Below are 16,518 nucleotides of genomic sequence, written 5' to 3' on the forward strand. Positions count from 1 at the left end.
TGGAGAAAGTACTAGGTGAACGATGACAAGAGAAAACAATCAGGCAGCAGGAGGGAGGGAGAGAAGTGGATTCTGAGTGGGTTCCAAGCACTGTCTAAAAGACATCTTCCCATCTTCTTAAAGTGCCTCCTAGGGTTTCTGACAATAGCACTCTGGAGAAGACGGGTTTCTAAGAACTTCAGTCTCCTCCTGAGGACCATAGCACAAACTGTCTTTGGGCTATTTGATGAATTAAGCATTAGTGTGAAAGGTGTGAAGGAGAAGAAGTCCCTAACACACCAATCCCTTTTACCCTACAGTCTAGCACATCCAACACACCTTCCCAGACAGGAAGTGGATCTGCCATGTGTTTCTTTCCCATTATCAAGCCACAAGGTCACTGTGTCTTCCGGGTGTTGGCAAACTTCTCCTGGATTTGCATCTCCTGGATGTTGGATTGCTCTGACATCTCTCCAGAAACCCAACTCCCCTGCTTCAATTTTAATTTGTAAGATGGCCATTTTTGGCTTCATTAAAAAGATGAACATCACAAATCTATCCTCTGTTAGACCTGATTTCCTTTACCTGGTCTCTGAAATTTACAAAGTAATGGACGAAGGGTTTTATTATCATGGCACTGAATTCCTGCAATATTTTGGGATGAAATCACACCCTGGGCAGCACAAATCAGTCCTCAAGTACACTGTATGAGTTTTAACGTTTACTTTCTTCCTACCAAGAGAGTGTGGGATGTGTCTCTCTGAATTTTGTATTAAGTACTGAAGTTTAAAAAATGTCTTTTTATTGGCAATTGCTACTGGATAATTCATCTTGAACTATATTTTTTTGTGTTCAAGTTTTCCGAAACTATTCTCCACTGCATTAAGTCAACACCTAGTATGTGCACAGTAGGATAAAGTGCTTCTGCATATTTATATCTTTCCTGACTTCAAACTCTTTTTCTAGGCCCTTCCTTCAAGGAGTACTTTCCTTCCTTCCTTCCTTCCTTTTTTGGACATTATCATTCCCACACTAAGACTGACCAGTATAGACATAGCAAGTCAAGGCCTGTGTCCTGTTTTTTTAAATTAGTTTTCTGAAATCTCTGTAGGGCATGTACATCAATATATCTAAATTTATATACTACATTTGGCTCTCTCACTAAATTTTTCTGGCTTCCTTCATTCTTTCCATTAGAAACCTATGTTCTATTAACTTGTGATCACATTCCTAAACTGTAATTGCCTTCCAGAGTGGTGAACTGGCAGAATGGACTCCTGACCACACGGTAAATTACTAACCATGCATCTGAGGCCGGGTAAAGGAGATGAGCAATCAAGAAGCTATTTTTTCCTCCACATTTGAGTTGGGTATTTTTGGTTCAGAGGAAATTCTCTGCTCTTAGAACCAACAATTTTCAAATATTTATTGTTTGGTTTGGGATTTATTTTTTTCTCAAAGGCACAATTTACACCACTTGAATTTTAAACTAAAAAGGATCACCTTCTAACAATTACAAAATACTCCTTTGGGGGGCACGTGGCTGGCTCAGTTGGCAGAGCATGCAACTCTGAGTCCCACACTGGGTGCAGAGATTACTTAAAAATAAAATCTTAAAAAAGATTCATTTGGTGAATTACTTCCAATAAAATCTCTGATTTTCTTATTTTACAGATCAGTGACAGGGATTTTTATCACTCTATCTCCATAAACCACATTCTCCTCTTGAGAAACACTGACTTTAGAATATAGATTTTATTTTATAACACATGTATAGTAACACCACCACCACCACCAAAAGACACTGAAACACCGGAGACAAGTATCACTCTCCTCCCAAAAGCAAAGTCTGCTGAGAATGAAGTCAATATTCAGGACTAAATTCCCTGAAGAATCTATACATAGTGACATCAGTGTATCAACTTCATTTTTATTAAGAATAATGAATATTGATATTTCCTGCTATACAGCTTTATTTTGTAGGGGGCTGTCCTATATACTGTAGGATGTTTAGAAGCATTCCTGGTCTTTCCCCACTAAATGACCTTAGCACCCACTCCAGACAGTGTGCCCAATGTCCCCTGGGGGGCAGAATCACCAGTGGTGTAAAATAAACCAGATTTGAATTAATAACCAAACAAACTAACAAATAAGAACAGGCCTACTTTAATGCAGATATAACCTATCAAAAATAGAGGTTTTATTCCTTTTTCATCCACATGTAAAAATTAGAGACAAATCAAGTAGGCACAAACCCTAAGAATCTCTCATTTAAGAAAACACTTCTGGGGCACCTGGATGGCTTAGTCGGTTAAGGGTCCAACTCTTGATTTTGGCTCAGATTATGATCTCACAGCCATGGGATCAACCCCTGTGTTGGGCTTGGTGCTGAGTGTGGATCGTGCTTGGGATTCTCTCCCTCCCTCTCTCTCTGCCCCTCCTCCCTTGAGCACTCGCATGCACATGCTTTCTCTCTCAAAATAAAATAAACATTAAAAAATATTAAAAAAAAACCTTTTATATGTTCACTTATCCTGAGAGAAAAGAATAGTATTGGCTCTGAAGTGTCATTATGTAGGTTTTATGTCACTGTATCATAGTTAAATTTACATTTTTAAAAATTTTATTCACTTGTTAATTTAATTTTACATAGGCTTCATACCCAACGTGGGGCTTGAACTCACCACCCTGAGATCAAGAGTCACATGCTCTACCAACTGAGCCAGCCAGGCACCCCTCACACAGTTACATTTTAGTGATTTTTTAAAACTCTTTATTCATTTCCAGATAGAACATCAGGGGATCTTTACCACTGTATTCAAACTACTCTATCATTTTAAGGACAAGGGTACCAAAACCAAAATAAAATGGGCAAAGTTGAGATTTTCTGCAATGTTTATACTTGTAGCAAGGCAGGGCCCCAGCAAAAGAGGATTAAGTAAAGGGAGTGGGGGGGGCGGGTAAGGTTTAGTAACAATGGCTCATGATGGGTATGTTCAGTTAGGGATGGATAAGGCTGCTTCGAAATCGACACTATTCAATTACGTGAATACTAAGGAGAGAAAGAAAGAGACAGAGAGAAAAGAAGAGGTACAGAAAGAACTAGAGAGAGAAAGAGAGACACAATAGGTATACTTTACCATCCCCGGGAATGATGCGGAGGGTAACTGTGTTTCCTGCTTCCTTGATTAGGTTGACAATGTCTGAATGGGACTTGTTGGTGATGGAACATCCATTCACTGCCAGGATCCGGTCTCCCACTTTCAGCTTGCCACATCGGTCAGCGGGACTCCCCTCAATAATCCGACCTATTTTGTGAGGCATAGCCACACATGCATTGCCTGCTTTGATATCGAGTTTTTATTTTTTTTTTAAGTTACGTGGGAATATAGTGAAGGGAGGAGAAAAAGGGTTGAAAAGGGAAAGAGAAGGTTAAGTGTTAATTAATTAAAGCATTAAGCAAATGTTATTAAAGGAGAGCTCTGTGCCGATGGTCAAAACATTGGCAGTACTCAGTGCATCTGTGGAAGGAGCTGCCGCCCCGGAGTGATGGCTCCTAGCTCCTTGCCCCATTCCAAATGAGGGGGAACCCCCAGCTTCCCTCCTCCTTCAATCGGTTACAAAATTTGTGATAGTTAGCAACTTCAAAGACTCTCGAGCGCCCCAAAATAACTCGCCATTGGCTTATTTTGGGTCTACAAATGTGAGACCCAGAGCTGGGATGGATGCTTTACATACTGTGTGTTCGTGTCACTTCACTTTTGCCAGCTGTTAAGCTTCTGCCAATGTTTTGTTCTTTCTCCATTTAGAAAAAATAATCCCTAGGTGTCTGGGGAGGCCTAAGAGTCAGCTACCACCAGAAATTCCATCTGAAAACACCTAATGGACAAACACTTAGTCCTTCTGCCTTCTATCCGGAATGATGAAAGCTTTAGAAAAAAGGCATAATGACAAGAGATGAGCCAACAAAAACACCCAACCTTTTATGACCTTTGCTCAATCAGCCTGTCGCGTGTGCTTTCAGGGGAAGGGCCCGAAAGGCTCATTAGCGCTGAAATCCTCCACCTTCCTCACAAAAATCCCCTCAAAGGACAGTGAAACCCTGGTACCTACTCAGGCTAAGGACAGTGAAACCCTGGTACCTACTCAGGCTAAGGACAGTGATCCGAAGCTGGATTCAGATCCTTCCTCAACCCTTTCCTTTGCTCATTTCCTTTCTCATTATTACTTATTGCACATCTACAACATGAAAACCAGGAAAAGTGCATTCGAAGAGGAAGGTTTCTAGTGCACTGTGAGGCACCCCAGGTCATAACCACGTGCACTGCTAACTTCTAGCGAGGGGTGGGAAACTGACTTTGAGGCCTGGCACAGGGTCTCCAGCTAAATGCATAGTTCCCTATTTTGAGAATTCGTCTTTCTGAGGACCGTGAAGCAAGCTACGCATCTGCGTCACCTTTCGGAAAGGATAAAACGGGCACGGAAGACACTGAAATGGGCTAGGCTCTTCTGTCATAATTTGGACCTTGGGGATACCATGTGGGGGGAAATGTATCCCAATTTGTTTGAATTTCAGCATATCTGCCCGCGTCTGTATCACGGCACGTAAGGTCAAGGCCACAGAGCTTTTAATAGGGAAGCAAATGGTTTTTTGGAATCCAACAGGCAGGTATGGAGAGCCTCCGTACTCAAATTCAAGGTCCTCATTAAGTTTAGTGCATCTCCACAAACAACTCGCAGGAGAAAGGTATCAAACAACAGGTAGGAGGACAGCTCTGTAGAGTGGGAAACAGGAGTCTCATGCAAGGTATTAGGGAAAGTTGGACTTGTTTATTGTCAGAGCCAGAGGGAAACAATTAAAGACCAAATTGTGAGAAGACATTCAATATTCATTAAATAACACATAACCTCCCACCTGACACATCTATTTCGATGGAGAAAAGTAAAACCAAGAATTCTAAAATCCTGAGAAGATCAAGGGGTGCATGGGGAGGATCAAACAATGGGATTTCTTACCCCTCTCTGCCTTGTTCGAGTATTTTTAAATTACACAGAAAAGCCCCCCCAGATTAATTTCCAAACAAAGCCCCCAAAAACCTTGCCTTGGTGTCCGGTCACCCCTTCGTGACATGCTGCGATAACTTTATTAACGTAGCTCACAGAAGCACTGTTAGTAACGGGCGTTTGTTACTGCAGCCACACATGCATAGACCTGACTGACTCACGGACTCCTAATGAACAGACTTTAGGGAAATGGCTTTTGCAGAAAGCAACGTACAAAGGCTAAATGAAGATAAAGCGAGTGCTACTGGATCCGAAAGCTGAAGGGACAGAGCACCTGGCCTGATCTCGGCCAGCAGTGACCTGGGTCACTGGTCATCGGACTCTTGGGGACAATTCCTTTGCAGATAGAGCAGAGTCCATTTCAAAGCCCACACAGCCCTGCCCCATCTCTCATCCTATTCCTTATTAATGAACAAATGTGCCTGGGAGATAAACACATGACTCTTTATCTAATGAAGATGATGGATCATTTCTGGAGTACATTTTTATCATCCATTCTAATAGGAAATAGATTCATAGGTTACTAGGTTCCTGGACTTATGTGGGTCCTGTCTTTGCTAGTACACCCATCAGTTAACCTTCTCAGAGGGTGACAAGTGCATTTCTCCATACTCTGCTGAAACCCCCAATATCCGGATGAGACAGGTAATCGGCCCTGCTAGAATTCAAGGGCAGTGAAGACAAACGGCTCTGAACTCAGATCTTAACCAGATCCTTAACCAGACAGGTTAAAAAATATTTAACATTTAAAAATTTCAGATGGGGAAAGAGTAGAGAAAGGACACAGGTAAGGTGGAACGGGCACTGCGTGTAATTATGTTTACTCCTTACACCTGTATTGCTCCCTAGGCATTTCTGTACAACCATAAGCTTAGGCTAAAAACCCTTACGCCTGCTGAGGCTTCTGCTGTTAATGATCTCCTACTCAGGACCTCACAAAAGGCTTTCTTTGACAAAGACTGCCCACTCTACACTGTCGAGGTAGCTCTCCAAGTTTCAGGCAAATTATCATCTATGCTTCAAGTTGTTTGTGCGCATGTGGACACGCATTCTGCATGCCGCTGAAAGGTTAAAAAACAAAACAAAAAAAACCCCCAAAAGTCCCACCTTCAGGAGGGGAAAAGCTACAAAACACTCTCCACCCCCAATTAAGACTTAAATTACCTGAAGCGAAAAGCATGAAGGCACTTCTGTTAATGAGATTTTGGCCATCTTTCACTTGCAACGCAACGCAACGCACTCGCCGGCATCCCGGGAAGGTCCGGGGGGGGGCGGACGGGGACACTCACCGAAAGTCGTGCCGGCCTCGGGCCTGCTCACCGAGGACACGATGACGAAGCCGAAGCCCTCGTTCTCGCCGCGCCGGATCTCCACGTCGTAGGGCTGCACGGCCGCGCTCACCACGCCGCTGCCGCCGCCGCCGCCGCTGCCGATGCCGCTGGTGCTGCCGCTGCCCGAGCTCACCGTGTTCAGGGAGTTCTGGCTGCCCTGCGGGGTGCGCTTCTCCTCCGTCAGGGACGCCGGCTGGTTGCTGCTGTGGTGGGAGGAGGCCGGCGAGGGCACCTCGTTCTCGGCTTTGGGGGCTGCGCGACAGAGAGGCCCGGCTCAGCCTCGGGCTGCTGCGCCCGCCCGCCGGCCGGCCCGCAGGGCAGCGCCGCGGCCCGGAAGGAGGCCGCGGCCCGGCAGGCTCCTGACGCCGGGCTGCTGCAGCGGTGTACACGGCTCTTGCACGGTATCCACCGCCACGTGAAAACACCCCAGGGGACGCCCAGCTCGTGTCACTGACAGCACCTTGCCTATCAGTACCCACTCTCAGGCTCAATTTGGCTGCAAGAGGGGCCCACTCGGAGCTACTGCCGGGGGCACCAATCACAGGAACACGAACACCGGTGCAGGGGTGGCCTGCACCAGGGACGACCGCCACCTTCGCTTCGGAGACCTTGGTGCACGTTCACCTTGTCACTGCCCTCAAAAGTCACATTTCTGCTCCGCCTTCCAAGCAGCTTTGCTTTTTATTTTTCCATCAGGCAGGACCCTGTACCTTGGCCTTGCCATTAAGGTTGCCATATTGTGGGATTCTTGACAACACCTGTCAGAGGTATACTTAGTCTCTCTCCCTGGTTTCCAACTGTCATTGTCTACTCTGATCACACTCCTGGGTACATTAGCCTCCGTTAGGATTCCAGTTTTACTGCTTTATCGGGTGACAGGGTAAAGCACACCTAAATAAGTCACAGTAATAGGTAGGAGCCACTTAGGTTTGATGCTCCCAACAAAATGTGTGTTGGAGTTTTGGGTAAGGCATTTATTTTCGAAGCTTCTCCCTTCATAGATTTCTTTTTATTGTGGGAAAATATCCGTAACGTAAAATTTATCATCTTAACCAGTTTTAAGTATAAAGCTCAGGGGCACGAAGCATTAAGTACAGTCACAATGTTGTGCAACCGTCACCACTATCCGGCTACAGAAACTTTTCATTTGCCACAATTAAAACTCTGTACCCATTAAACGCTAATTAGCCATTTTTCCCTCCACCAACCCCTGGCAATGACCCTGCGACTTTCTGTCTCTATGAATTTGACTACCCTGTGAATTTGAATATAAGTGAATTCATACGATGTTTGTGACTGGCTTATTGTACTCAGTCTCATGTCTCTTAAGAGATTTAACATGGCTTTGACCCAAAGCTAAAAAGCCCAAATATTTAATATTTAAAAACAAATCTGAAACAAACAAAAATCACATTGCTTCTATTACTTTTATTTGGGTCAGTGAAGTCAGAAAGTTTTCATCGCCATCTCCAAAGCCATTTTTAACTGACAGCCTCTGGCTGCATGGAATACCATTTTAAGAAATTCTCCGAGGCCACAGATGAGCTCTTGGAGCATAATCTGTGACTGATTAACACTGTTTTCCCTGGTTTCACCAAGGTAGGACTCTCACACTGGAATCTGATATCTTAATTCTATAATTAATGACATGCCATTTAAATGAGCTATACAAAAAATTTTTAACAAGGTGCCAGTTAATTTTATTTGGCAAGTATTTGTTTCATTCATATTAAAGCTATGAAGAAATGATAGGATTTCATGTCCTACGTCTTCAGTAATTCAAGTGATAGAAGGCCTAATCTGCTTTTTTCTGCATTCTGTCTTCACTATTTCAAGGGGGGGGCTGTAGACACACCCAGGGGAACTGCCACCAAGTGTGCTGTCAAGAGGCTGGTGAGTGAATGGAAGGAGACAGACAATGAGCTGTCTCAAAATGGCAGATTCTGATACAGAGGTAAACCATGATTCACAAGAATGGCAAGGAAGGAATGCCAAAATCGGAAGGCAGTTGGAAGAAGGAGGGAATTACTGAGGGTTTCACAGAGAAGGTTTTATTTGAGCTGGGCCAGAAAGGGTTTGTATGTTTGGAGAACTCACGTACAGTACCTGAAAGCCTGCAGGCAGGAGGAAGGGGTCAAAGATGGCCTAGCACTGGCCACCTCTACACCTTTCTGATGGAGAAAACAGATCTTGCCTGATTACATATGCAGGCAACAACAGAGTAAAGGATCATTCACTTTTTATGAGCTTATCTGGCAGCACAGAACTAATTTTTGTTCTTTCAATTTGAGGCTACAACTCTCCTGACTTTTAGAATGACCTCTTTTGTTGAGAATTAACATTAAATGAAGAAGGTGACTAACTTCTGGTCGGCAAGGGGGATGAGCAGAGGTAGTGTATATCTGACTAGTCTTCTTCTAGAAGCTTTTGCTGAACATGCACGAATGGCACATTAAAGTACTTTTGAGTGACAGAAGTTCTGCTGGGTTTGAGAGAAGCAGACCATCTGGAAATTCTGAGCTTAATCACGTTTGCAAAGATTTGCTAAAATAGATGCTCGAGGAGGCAGACACAGGAAGGAAGCCTTTTCTGTGCATCAAGTAACAATGCGCTGTCTAAAGGGATGAATGAAAAACATACCTGTAAACACCACTTTGCGCCGCACAGTGAGATTGACGTGGCCTTGCTTGGCAGCTTGTTGCATAAGCTGGACCACAAGCTGGTGTGATTTTCCAATGACCGGTGTCCCATCCACACAGATTAATTCATCCCCAGACCTCAGGCGGCCGTCTGTATCAGCAGCACCCAGTGGTACGATGTGACCAATATAAATCTGTTGAATAAGTGGATGACGGGTGAAACATTAACCTTTTGATTTACTATTATACTGATGGCCTTCACATTGTTGAGAACAATTCAATGTGTTCATTCAGGGCTGCATCCTTGCCATAACCGTTTATTGAGCACCCAGTGGGTACCAGGCATTGTGAAGGTGCTATAACAATTCTTAAACGGTGGAAAAGTAACTTACTTCTTTTTAAAGTTTATTTATATACTTATTTTTAGTAATCTCCATACCCACCATGGGGGTCCAACTCACAAGAGTCAAGAGTCGCATGCTCTTCTGACTCAGCCATCCAGGTGTCCCAAGAGTAACTATTTCTTGTTTGGTTCCTTCCATTTACCTGTGGTCTGGTGATGACTCACTCTTTGTCCTCTTTGCAGAAATAAATCACTTTACCCTGTCATTTCCAAAATCTTTTCTCCTTTTCTGTTTACCTAAGAACCCTCCTTCTAGAAACTCTGGAAATTATAGTAGTAATACTACTTTTCTTTAAAGGTCCAGCACTATGCCTAGCAATAGGGAATGCTCAGTAAATACTGTCCAATGAAGAAATGAATCCAGCAAAGCCTGGTTTGATGTCCCATCGCTGTACTTTTTTAGCACCCACATGCAGAGAAGCCTTTATATTTGGGGTCTGGGTGTATTTACCATTCATTAAACCTTAGCTAAAATATTTGTGTTTCCTTGCCTTCTGTAGACAATAATGCTTGTGACTACCTTTACCTAGTACTTAAAGTTTACAAAGAATTTTGACAAAAGACTGATTAAGAATATGGACCCTGAAGTCAGACCCATTCCAGTCCCTCCACTTACTAATGCTATGATCTTGGGCAACTGAATTAACCCTTCTTTGTCTTTATTTGATAATTTGAAAAATGGGGATAAATTCATGAGTTTGATGGAGAAATGAGAGAATGTATATTAAAAGCCATTAGCACAGGCCCTGGCACATAGTATGTACTCAATAAGTGACAGCTATTATTATTATTATTATTATTATTATTATTATTAATTATTATCATGAAGAAGTTAACAATATTTATCTTTAGTTCTCTTTTCTCCTTTCAAAATAGTCCTGTGATAGGATACTAAATTTATTTTAAAGACGAGGGACCTGAGGATCAAGAAGGTTAAATGTCTCCTGACCTTTGTTCAGGGTTATTTTTATTAGTTTTTATTAGTTGATGCCTATTATTTTGCTTTTTGTTTTCACTTTCCTTCATGGGGAGCTCCAGATGCTGCTGCTGCCACTTGTTATCATCACAAATACAAACTTTTAAGTAGGGAACTAGTCTCTTTGAATCCAGTGGATGAGCCATACTGTCAGAGATAAGGCAGATCTGTGCTGCAAGCAGCTGGGCTCAAATCTTGGTGATCTGCCACGGCTGCCGGTTGGCTCTGGTATCTTAGAAGACAGCACTGGGGGGAAGAGGTAGACAAGAGACTCACAGGTTCTCCTGGTTCATTTCCACCCAGAATCCTAAATCCAAATCCAGTCTCTTTTCTCCAGAGAAAGATGTCCTGTTCCTGGTAATCTGGAACTGGAGAGAAGAAAGAAAGAAGAGGGAGGTTATTTCTATGATAAAAGGAATCCTGCTCTAAAGGTGAACATAGAGGACCAATCCTGATGGTGCTTGAGCAGATGACAGCTTTCCGACACAAGAGTAGGAAGCAAAATAATCCGGATGGATGAAATAATGGAGGACACTGGGCAGAAATCAGTAGGGGGACAGGTCACTGGGCCCTATGTTTTTTCAAAGGACTAATCACTGTTTGATAATTCCTAATCAAGCCCAAGCCATTATCCTGGACTAAGCCAGAAGTCAGTGTTGACCACTGCCCTTGGTATTGTTGTCAGAAAAATTAAGTAAATTAAAATCAGTATGTGTGGGACCACAAAGTGGGTGCCCGTGTCTGAGACGAGAGCTCATGCCAAGTCAGTGACCATTGAAACCGAAGCTCGCTCTGAGAATTTAGAAGTCCTAGTAAGTCATCTGATGTCATATCAAGTAGAGGATGAAAGAAAGCAGCTTGAGTCAAAGAGTTTTCACTTAAAAAAAAAAATCACTTCTTTTTCCCTTTATCAAGATCTGCAATCCAATCATCTGATTTGTTAGGTCATTTTTGCCAAAAGTTACTCTTGAACGTCCTAATATGTCCAGTTTTGCAAAGTTTGCTATGATTTCAGTAGTACTACCCAAAAGTAGCTGGCCTTTGATATTCTCAACATGAATGATGACTACAAAAGTGTTCCGTATCAATTTTCATGTTTTCTCCACTAGAATGACTGCTTTACTCCAGAATTTGCCTATAATATTTTAAAATTATAAGTATTAACTTATTATCCAATAACTTGATATTTTACTCTTAAAACTCATTAATGGTCCAAGCTTTAAAATAGAAAATCTCATTTATTAAAAGAAAAATAACTTCTGTAAGACAATACCCACTGTATGTGAAAGTGTTCTATACACCACTGTGTTACTTAACGAACGTAATAAAAAATTATTTCTATTTAATTCTTTGTTAGTATTTTAATGTATACAAGTGTATTTTGTGATCTTTAAATGACATATCTTTTATTTAAAGAAAAAAAATGGTTTGGTGGCAGTGAATCCTAAAGGAAACTTTCAAATACTGTTCTACATACTTTCTGGCTTGTTTAAGAAGTAGGGTTTTGGGTTGAAGGAGTGCATAGGCCTGAGGGTTTAATTCTCATCTTCAGTTTTGTACAGTGGGGAGGGGAGAATTCAAGTTGGCAAGAGATGTCCCTTTTTAGTGACTCACCCAATCGCTTCGAACGTACAGTCAATGAATACGCCGAGAGAGAAGAAACTAAATGGACAGGTAAGTACCAGTCAGAGAAGTTTGAATCCGATATTTTTGCCTGAGCTCTCTTAATACGATGGGCTTTCGTTGGTGCTTTATGCCCAATGCTTTTTTATTGTAATTGTGGAGGCTAAGCTACAAGCCTCCATGGAATATGCAGTTAAGCTACATCATAGGACTCCCATAAACACAATTTGAGAATGATATTTTCTTGAGCACGCTAAGGTAACAGTATTTTCTTTCTGTTCGAGTAGCTGCCGAAAGGGTATTTGTTCTAATAGCCTCATTGAAACAACAAATTAAATCAGGTTGGGTCTCCGTCTTGGGTTCACTCAAGCAGGAGGATTATTTCCAAAATAGACCATGGGTGCTTTGCAGCCAGCACAGGGTTGCTGGCAGAGTCTGCCTTAAGTCGGCTGAGCCCTTTGTCAACAAGGGAAGGATCTCTGCAGAGACTTCAGCCTACGCCCATTTTTCTCAGCATCACTGAACACAAGAACACTTGCCCCTCCTCCACTAGCACCAAATGTAGCAAGTTTCTGCCTTCATTGACTCATTTAGGTTTGTTACTATGGTATGGGTGGTTGTGGCCAAAAGACTTAGGCTTATCATACAGTTTAGTCCATAGGAAAAAAAGCATTTGTGTCTCTCTGAGAATCAGTGGTAAAATGGCAAATTTGTTGCAAGAGCTTCCTGTTGAAAAGGAAGATGCCCAAAGACACCAAAGACATTGAAGATGCCAGTGATGAGCTAGGAAAACACACACACCAACACGATACATCAACACAGACATGTTACAGAGAAAGTCTTCTGGCACTTTGACTTTGGCATTTTGACCATTACACTCTCCCATCAACCACACTCCACGTAACCAAATAGTTGACTTTGGTGATAAATCAGTCATGAACTGTGTTACAGAATTACAGAATTTCTCTTTTGTGTTCTCGGCTGCCACTTCTGCCCAGGGGCATTGAGGTTTCTAATCCCTGCCCCAAAATGGTTTGCTCTCCTCTTTATTTCAGGCAGATTTTAGAAGAATTAAGTTTTTAGGAGGCAGCAGGGAGGAATTATCTTTCTGATATTGATATCACCCCTCCCTTTTTTTTTTTTTTTTTTTTTTGAGTAAGGCTGAATCAAAAAAGAACTAAGAAAACTTTGTCCGGTTTTTCTCCTTTTTAAGCCCTTGCACGGGGGACAATGTCAGCAGTTACCTCCTTTGGTGATGCCAGCGACAACTCAATAAAGCAGTCAAAAGACTTCCTTTGATAATTACAAAGAATGGAGTCACTAGGTTTGCAGAGAAACCTCCTGGTGTCTCCATTACTACAGACACACATTTCCAGACTTGGATAAAATGGCCCATCAATTTTTATTTCATCTTGTCTTTGGTCTGTGCTTGGTCAACAAGAGTGCCATAACACTTCTATTCATGGCAGTTCTCTTTCTTCCCTCCCTTCTCTGAGTTTTCCCCCAGCCCCCGAGACCAATGGCAACATCAAACAGTATGAATAATAATGGAGAAATAAAAGTTTTCAGTGGATCCTTACTCTGACATTCTCCAAAACTCGTGGAACTGATCTCTCTTTCTCTTTCACCCTTGCTCAATCCCGATGCAGGCGAAGGTGACATAGCTGGAATATTAATTTCACAATTTTGCAAAGCTTAATGTATGTGCTTTCTCTTAGTTCATTTTAATTTAGTTGTGATTGATAAGGAACGTGCAGTTAAGCTTTCACAGTAAAGGTCATGGCTGCTATGGATTTTAAAAGACTAGAATTTGATTCTGTGGGTTTTTTCTTCTTTTTTTTCATGGTGCTTTTCTTGTCAAAAGCTGGTATTTACAGTCGTTCCATGGAGAATTTCACAGAAATAGCATTACCATCCCCGACTGTTCACATTTAATTATACCTTAAAGTACACATTCTCGTATGACTTTGTTTTAATCGTGTCATGAACTTCAGGTTTGTCTAAACCCTGATTTCCTTTTGAAAAAAAAATTAATTTACTTTTGTTACTGCCATGCCACAGCATTTATTTTGAAAAGCATCAGATTCCCAATGGAATTCATTCTTGTAGTAATACCTGTTCAGATGAATTCTAGGCAGTTCAACCAGAGTAGCCTTTTATTTACAGTCAAAAATCATCAGATCTGGCCAAGATCGGAACAAAACACAAATAAGAGCTGTCATAACAGCTCTTAAAATCTGGAAGTACAACCAAGCTCCTTAAACTCACTACAGTAAAGGATCCCTGTGACCAATTCCAACCTGCGAGCATGTTTCTACTGAATAGGACAGGTTTACAACATTGGTACAACAGCTCTGACTTTTTTCTTTCCAAACTATTTTATGAACAGAGACTTGCAAGCTTTAGACTTCCTTTCCTACACACCAGATACTAGCTTGTCTTCCTGAACATTAGCTAGTAACATTGTATCAGTATCATTTTTTAAAACCATGTGAGCAATTGACATGTTACTAGAGAAAATACAAAGCAGGCCACGTGGCTTTTAAAGGACTTCCATACTTGACTTTGTTTTTAATTAAACATTTAAGCCCTTCAAAGGGATTTATTAACACATCCGCAACTCAGATTGATTCATTTTTGACACTGGTGTTTTGACAGATGGCCCTATCAGGAATACACTGCTTTGTACAGCATTTAGACCACGTGAAGGAATCTGATCAGAGACTGTGTAAATCTTCACCCTGTCCTTCAGAATAAAATGAAACAGAAGAAAAATTTATCTTCCAAATAAAAAGGATAACATGGGTCCAATGAAAGTGTTATTCCTGACTTCAAGTTCCCCGTTTTTCTTGGAGAATTTTGTTCATTTTAATATGTTTTGGGGGGAGGGGCAGGGAATCACATCTAACAAGGCTACATGCTGTATTTTTTTTTTTTCCTCTGAAAGACAAGATAAAAAACAATCTACGGTAATGGGAGAAATGGATCTGGGATAAAGCAAAACACTGATTAAAAGACAAGATTGATGTAGGTTCATTTGCAGGTACTGTGAAAAGAAGAAAATCTGTGACAGACACTGAATAATTATCATGGGGGGTGGGGAGTCTCATCATTACTCTCATTGAGTGGTGAGGAAGAAATCCATGTGTATCTTAACATCAATTAAGTTGTTACGATCACTCAATTATGGAGCCTCCAATCACCCAAAAAGAAATTGATTCTCATTTATACTGCTAGATCCTAGTCCTTAGATGTTATAGAAAGCAGAGACAAAACTGGCACCATTCCAAATATTTCGGTCTGACAGCCGCCTGAATAATTTCGATGCTTAAGTAAGCTAGCTGGCTGTGTGGTAAGAGTACATATTTTACTTTTTTTTTTTTTTTCCTGGTAAAAACTTTCTGGGAAATTTGATGAGACACTAAATTCTTAAGAAATGTTGCTTCCCCCAAGGTGAACACGGAATTTGATCTGGTGTCTCCTATTAAATGGGTACATTAGTCGTCTGTCAATCTGCCATGCCCCAGCAGCACTGCAGAACACGACTTCTTTCATCACCAAAAGATTCGTCCATGAGAAATTCAGTCATAAATGTGTACTGTATGGAGGAAAGCAGGTGCGTGGTCAATAAAGCAATATCTCAACATCAGCCGAAGGTGGGCCATTGATTGGAGGAGCCACATGGTTAGAGGGAAGTGTGAAGAGAATGTGAAACTATTCCTCTTTGGAAAACATTTGTTCGATGAAATCACTACAACGAGTGAGAAGACAGAGCGAGGACAGACCCCGGGTTCATACGTACCAACTAATGCTTACAAGGGATGTTCCAAATGGAACTTCATTTCCTCTGGCCTGGCCTCAGGATCTGGATACTCTAGGGGGTCTTTCTAGACCAGGGACTAAATAAATTCCTTCTCAGATTATCTGGCTTTTGTCAGCATGCGGAACCCTTAGCCAAAACGGCTTATTTCGTATCCCACACTATTGTAAGAACGCAATGCTATTTCTCCCTTGACGAAGGAAAGACTAGAGTGACCCTGAAGGACTTCCAAAATTTGGTAATCGTCAAGACTCCAGACTTGCCTTGTGTCCCCTAACTGCTGAATTTCACCCAGGAGTGTGGCCAACTATCCTTCTCAGTTGGGGATGCTGGCCTCCCCCGCCCTGTTTTGTTTGGGTCACAGAGGAATCACTCCAGCCAGCAGAGGAAAGGCTTCAGAGCCAAGTCTGAGTGGGTGGGCAAGAGGCTGGAGCCTTGGGGGCTTTGCCCGAGAAGCAACCACAGGTGTGGCTATCAACAAAACTTGTCTGGGGCTGGAGGGGGTTGGGGGGGGGGTGTCAGTCACAAAGAGGATGGACAGAATGAGTCTCTCCTCTCCTCCAATTTTAATCAGACCCTTCCCCAGACTATGCCTCCTCTCTCATTAAACATTCGCGCCCACCCCACAGCCCGATGGGAAAACGCTCCTGTTGACTCCTTCCGGGCTGCTGCATCCTGACCAG

At 42.2% G+C, this 16,518-nt stretch overlaps 1 protein-coding gene and 1 non-coding gene across 17 annotated transcripts in view; both read right to left on the bottom strand.

The window, feature by feature from the left end:
* MAGI1 (membrane associated guanylate kinase, WW and PDZ domain containing 1) overlaps positions 1–16,518 on the bottom strand; it is a 632,114-nt gene that overhangs the window by 16,394 nt on the left and 599,202 nt on the right. For 5 of the 16 annotated variants that reach the window (XM_060633706.3, XM_060633702.3, XM_060633701.3 and 2 more), the window contains 5 exons: positions 13,596–13,679; positions 10,669–10,760; positions 9,015–9,207; positions 6,333–6,626; positions 3,120–3,323 (listed from right to left, as the gene is read on the bottom strand). In XM_060633706.3, coding sequence (XP_060489689.2) covers positions 3,120–3,323; positions 6,333–6,626; positions 9,015–9,207; positions 10,669–10,760; positions 13,596–13,679 — 867 coding nt within the window. The remainder of the gene's footprint in view (positions 1–3,119; positions 3,324–6,332; positions 6,627–9,014; positions 9,208–10,668; positions 10,761–13,595; positions 13,680–16,518) is intronic. The other 11 variants (XM_081794968.1, XM_060633703.3, XM_060633717.3 and 8 more) reach the window with 5 other exon arrangements.
* Positions 2,639–2,711, bottom strand: TRNAK-CUU (transfer RNA lysine (anticodon CUU)). The gene has a single exon. It is a non-coding gene; the product is annotated as a tRNA-Lys (tRNA).

The sequence above is a fragment of the Panthera onca genome, chromosome A2 (genome assembly GCF_046562875.1).
Source record: "Panthera onca isolate mPanOnc1 chromosome A2, mPanOnc1 haplotype 2, whole genome shotgun sequence".
Lineage (NCBI taxonomy): Eukaryota > Metazoa > Chordata > Mammalia > Carnivora > Felidae > Panthera > Panthera onca.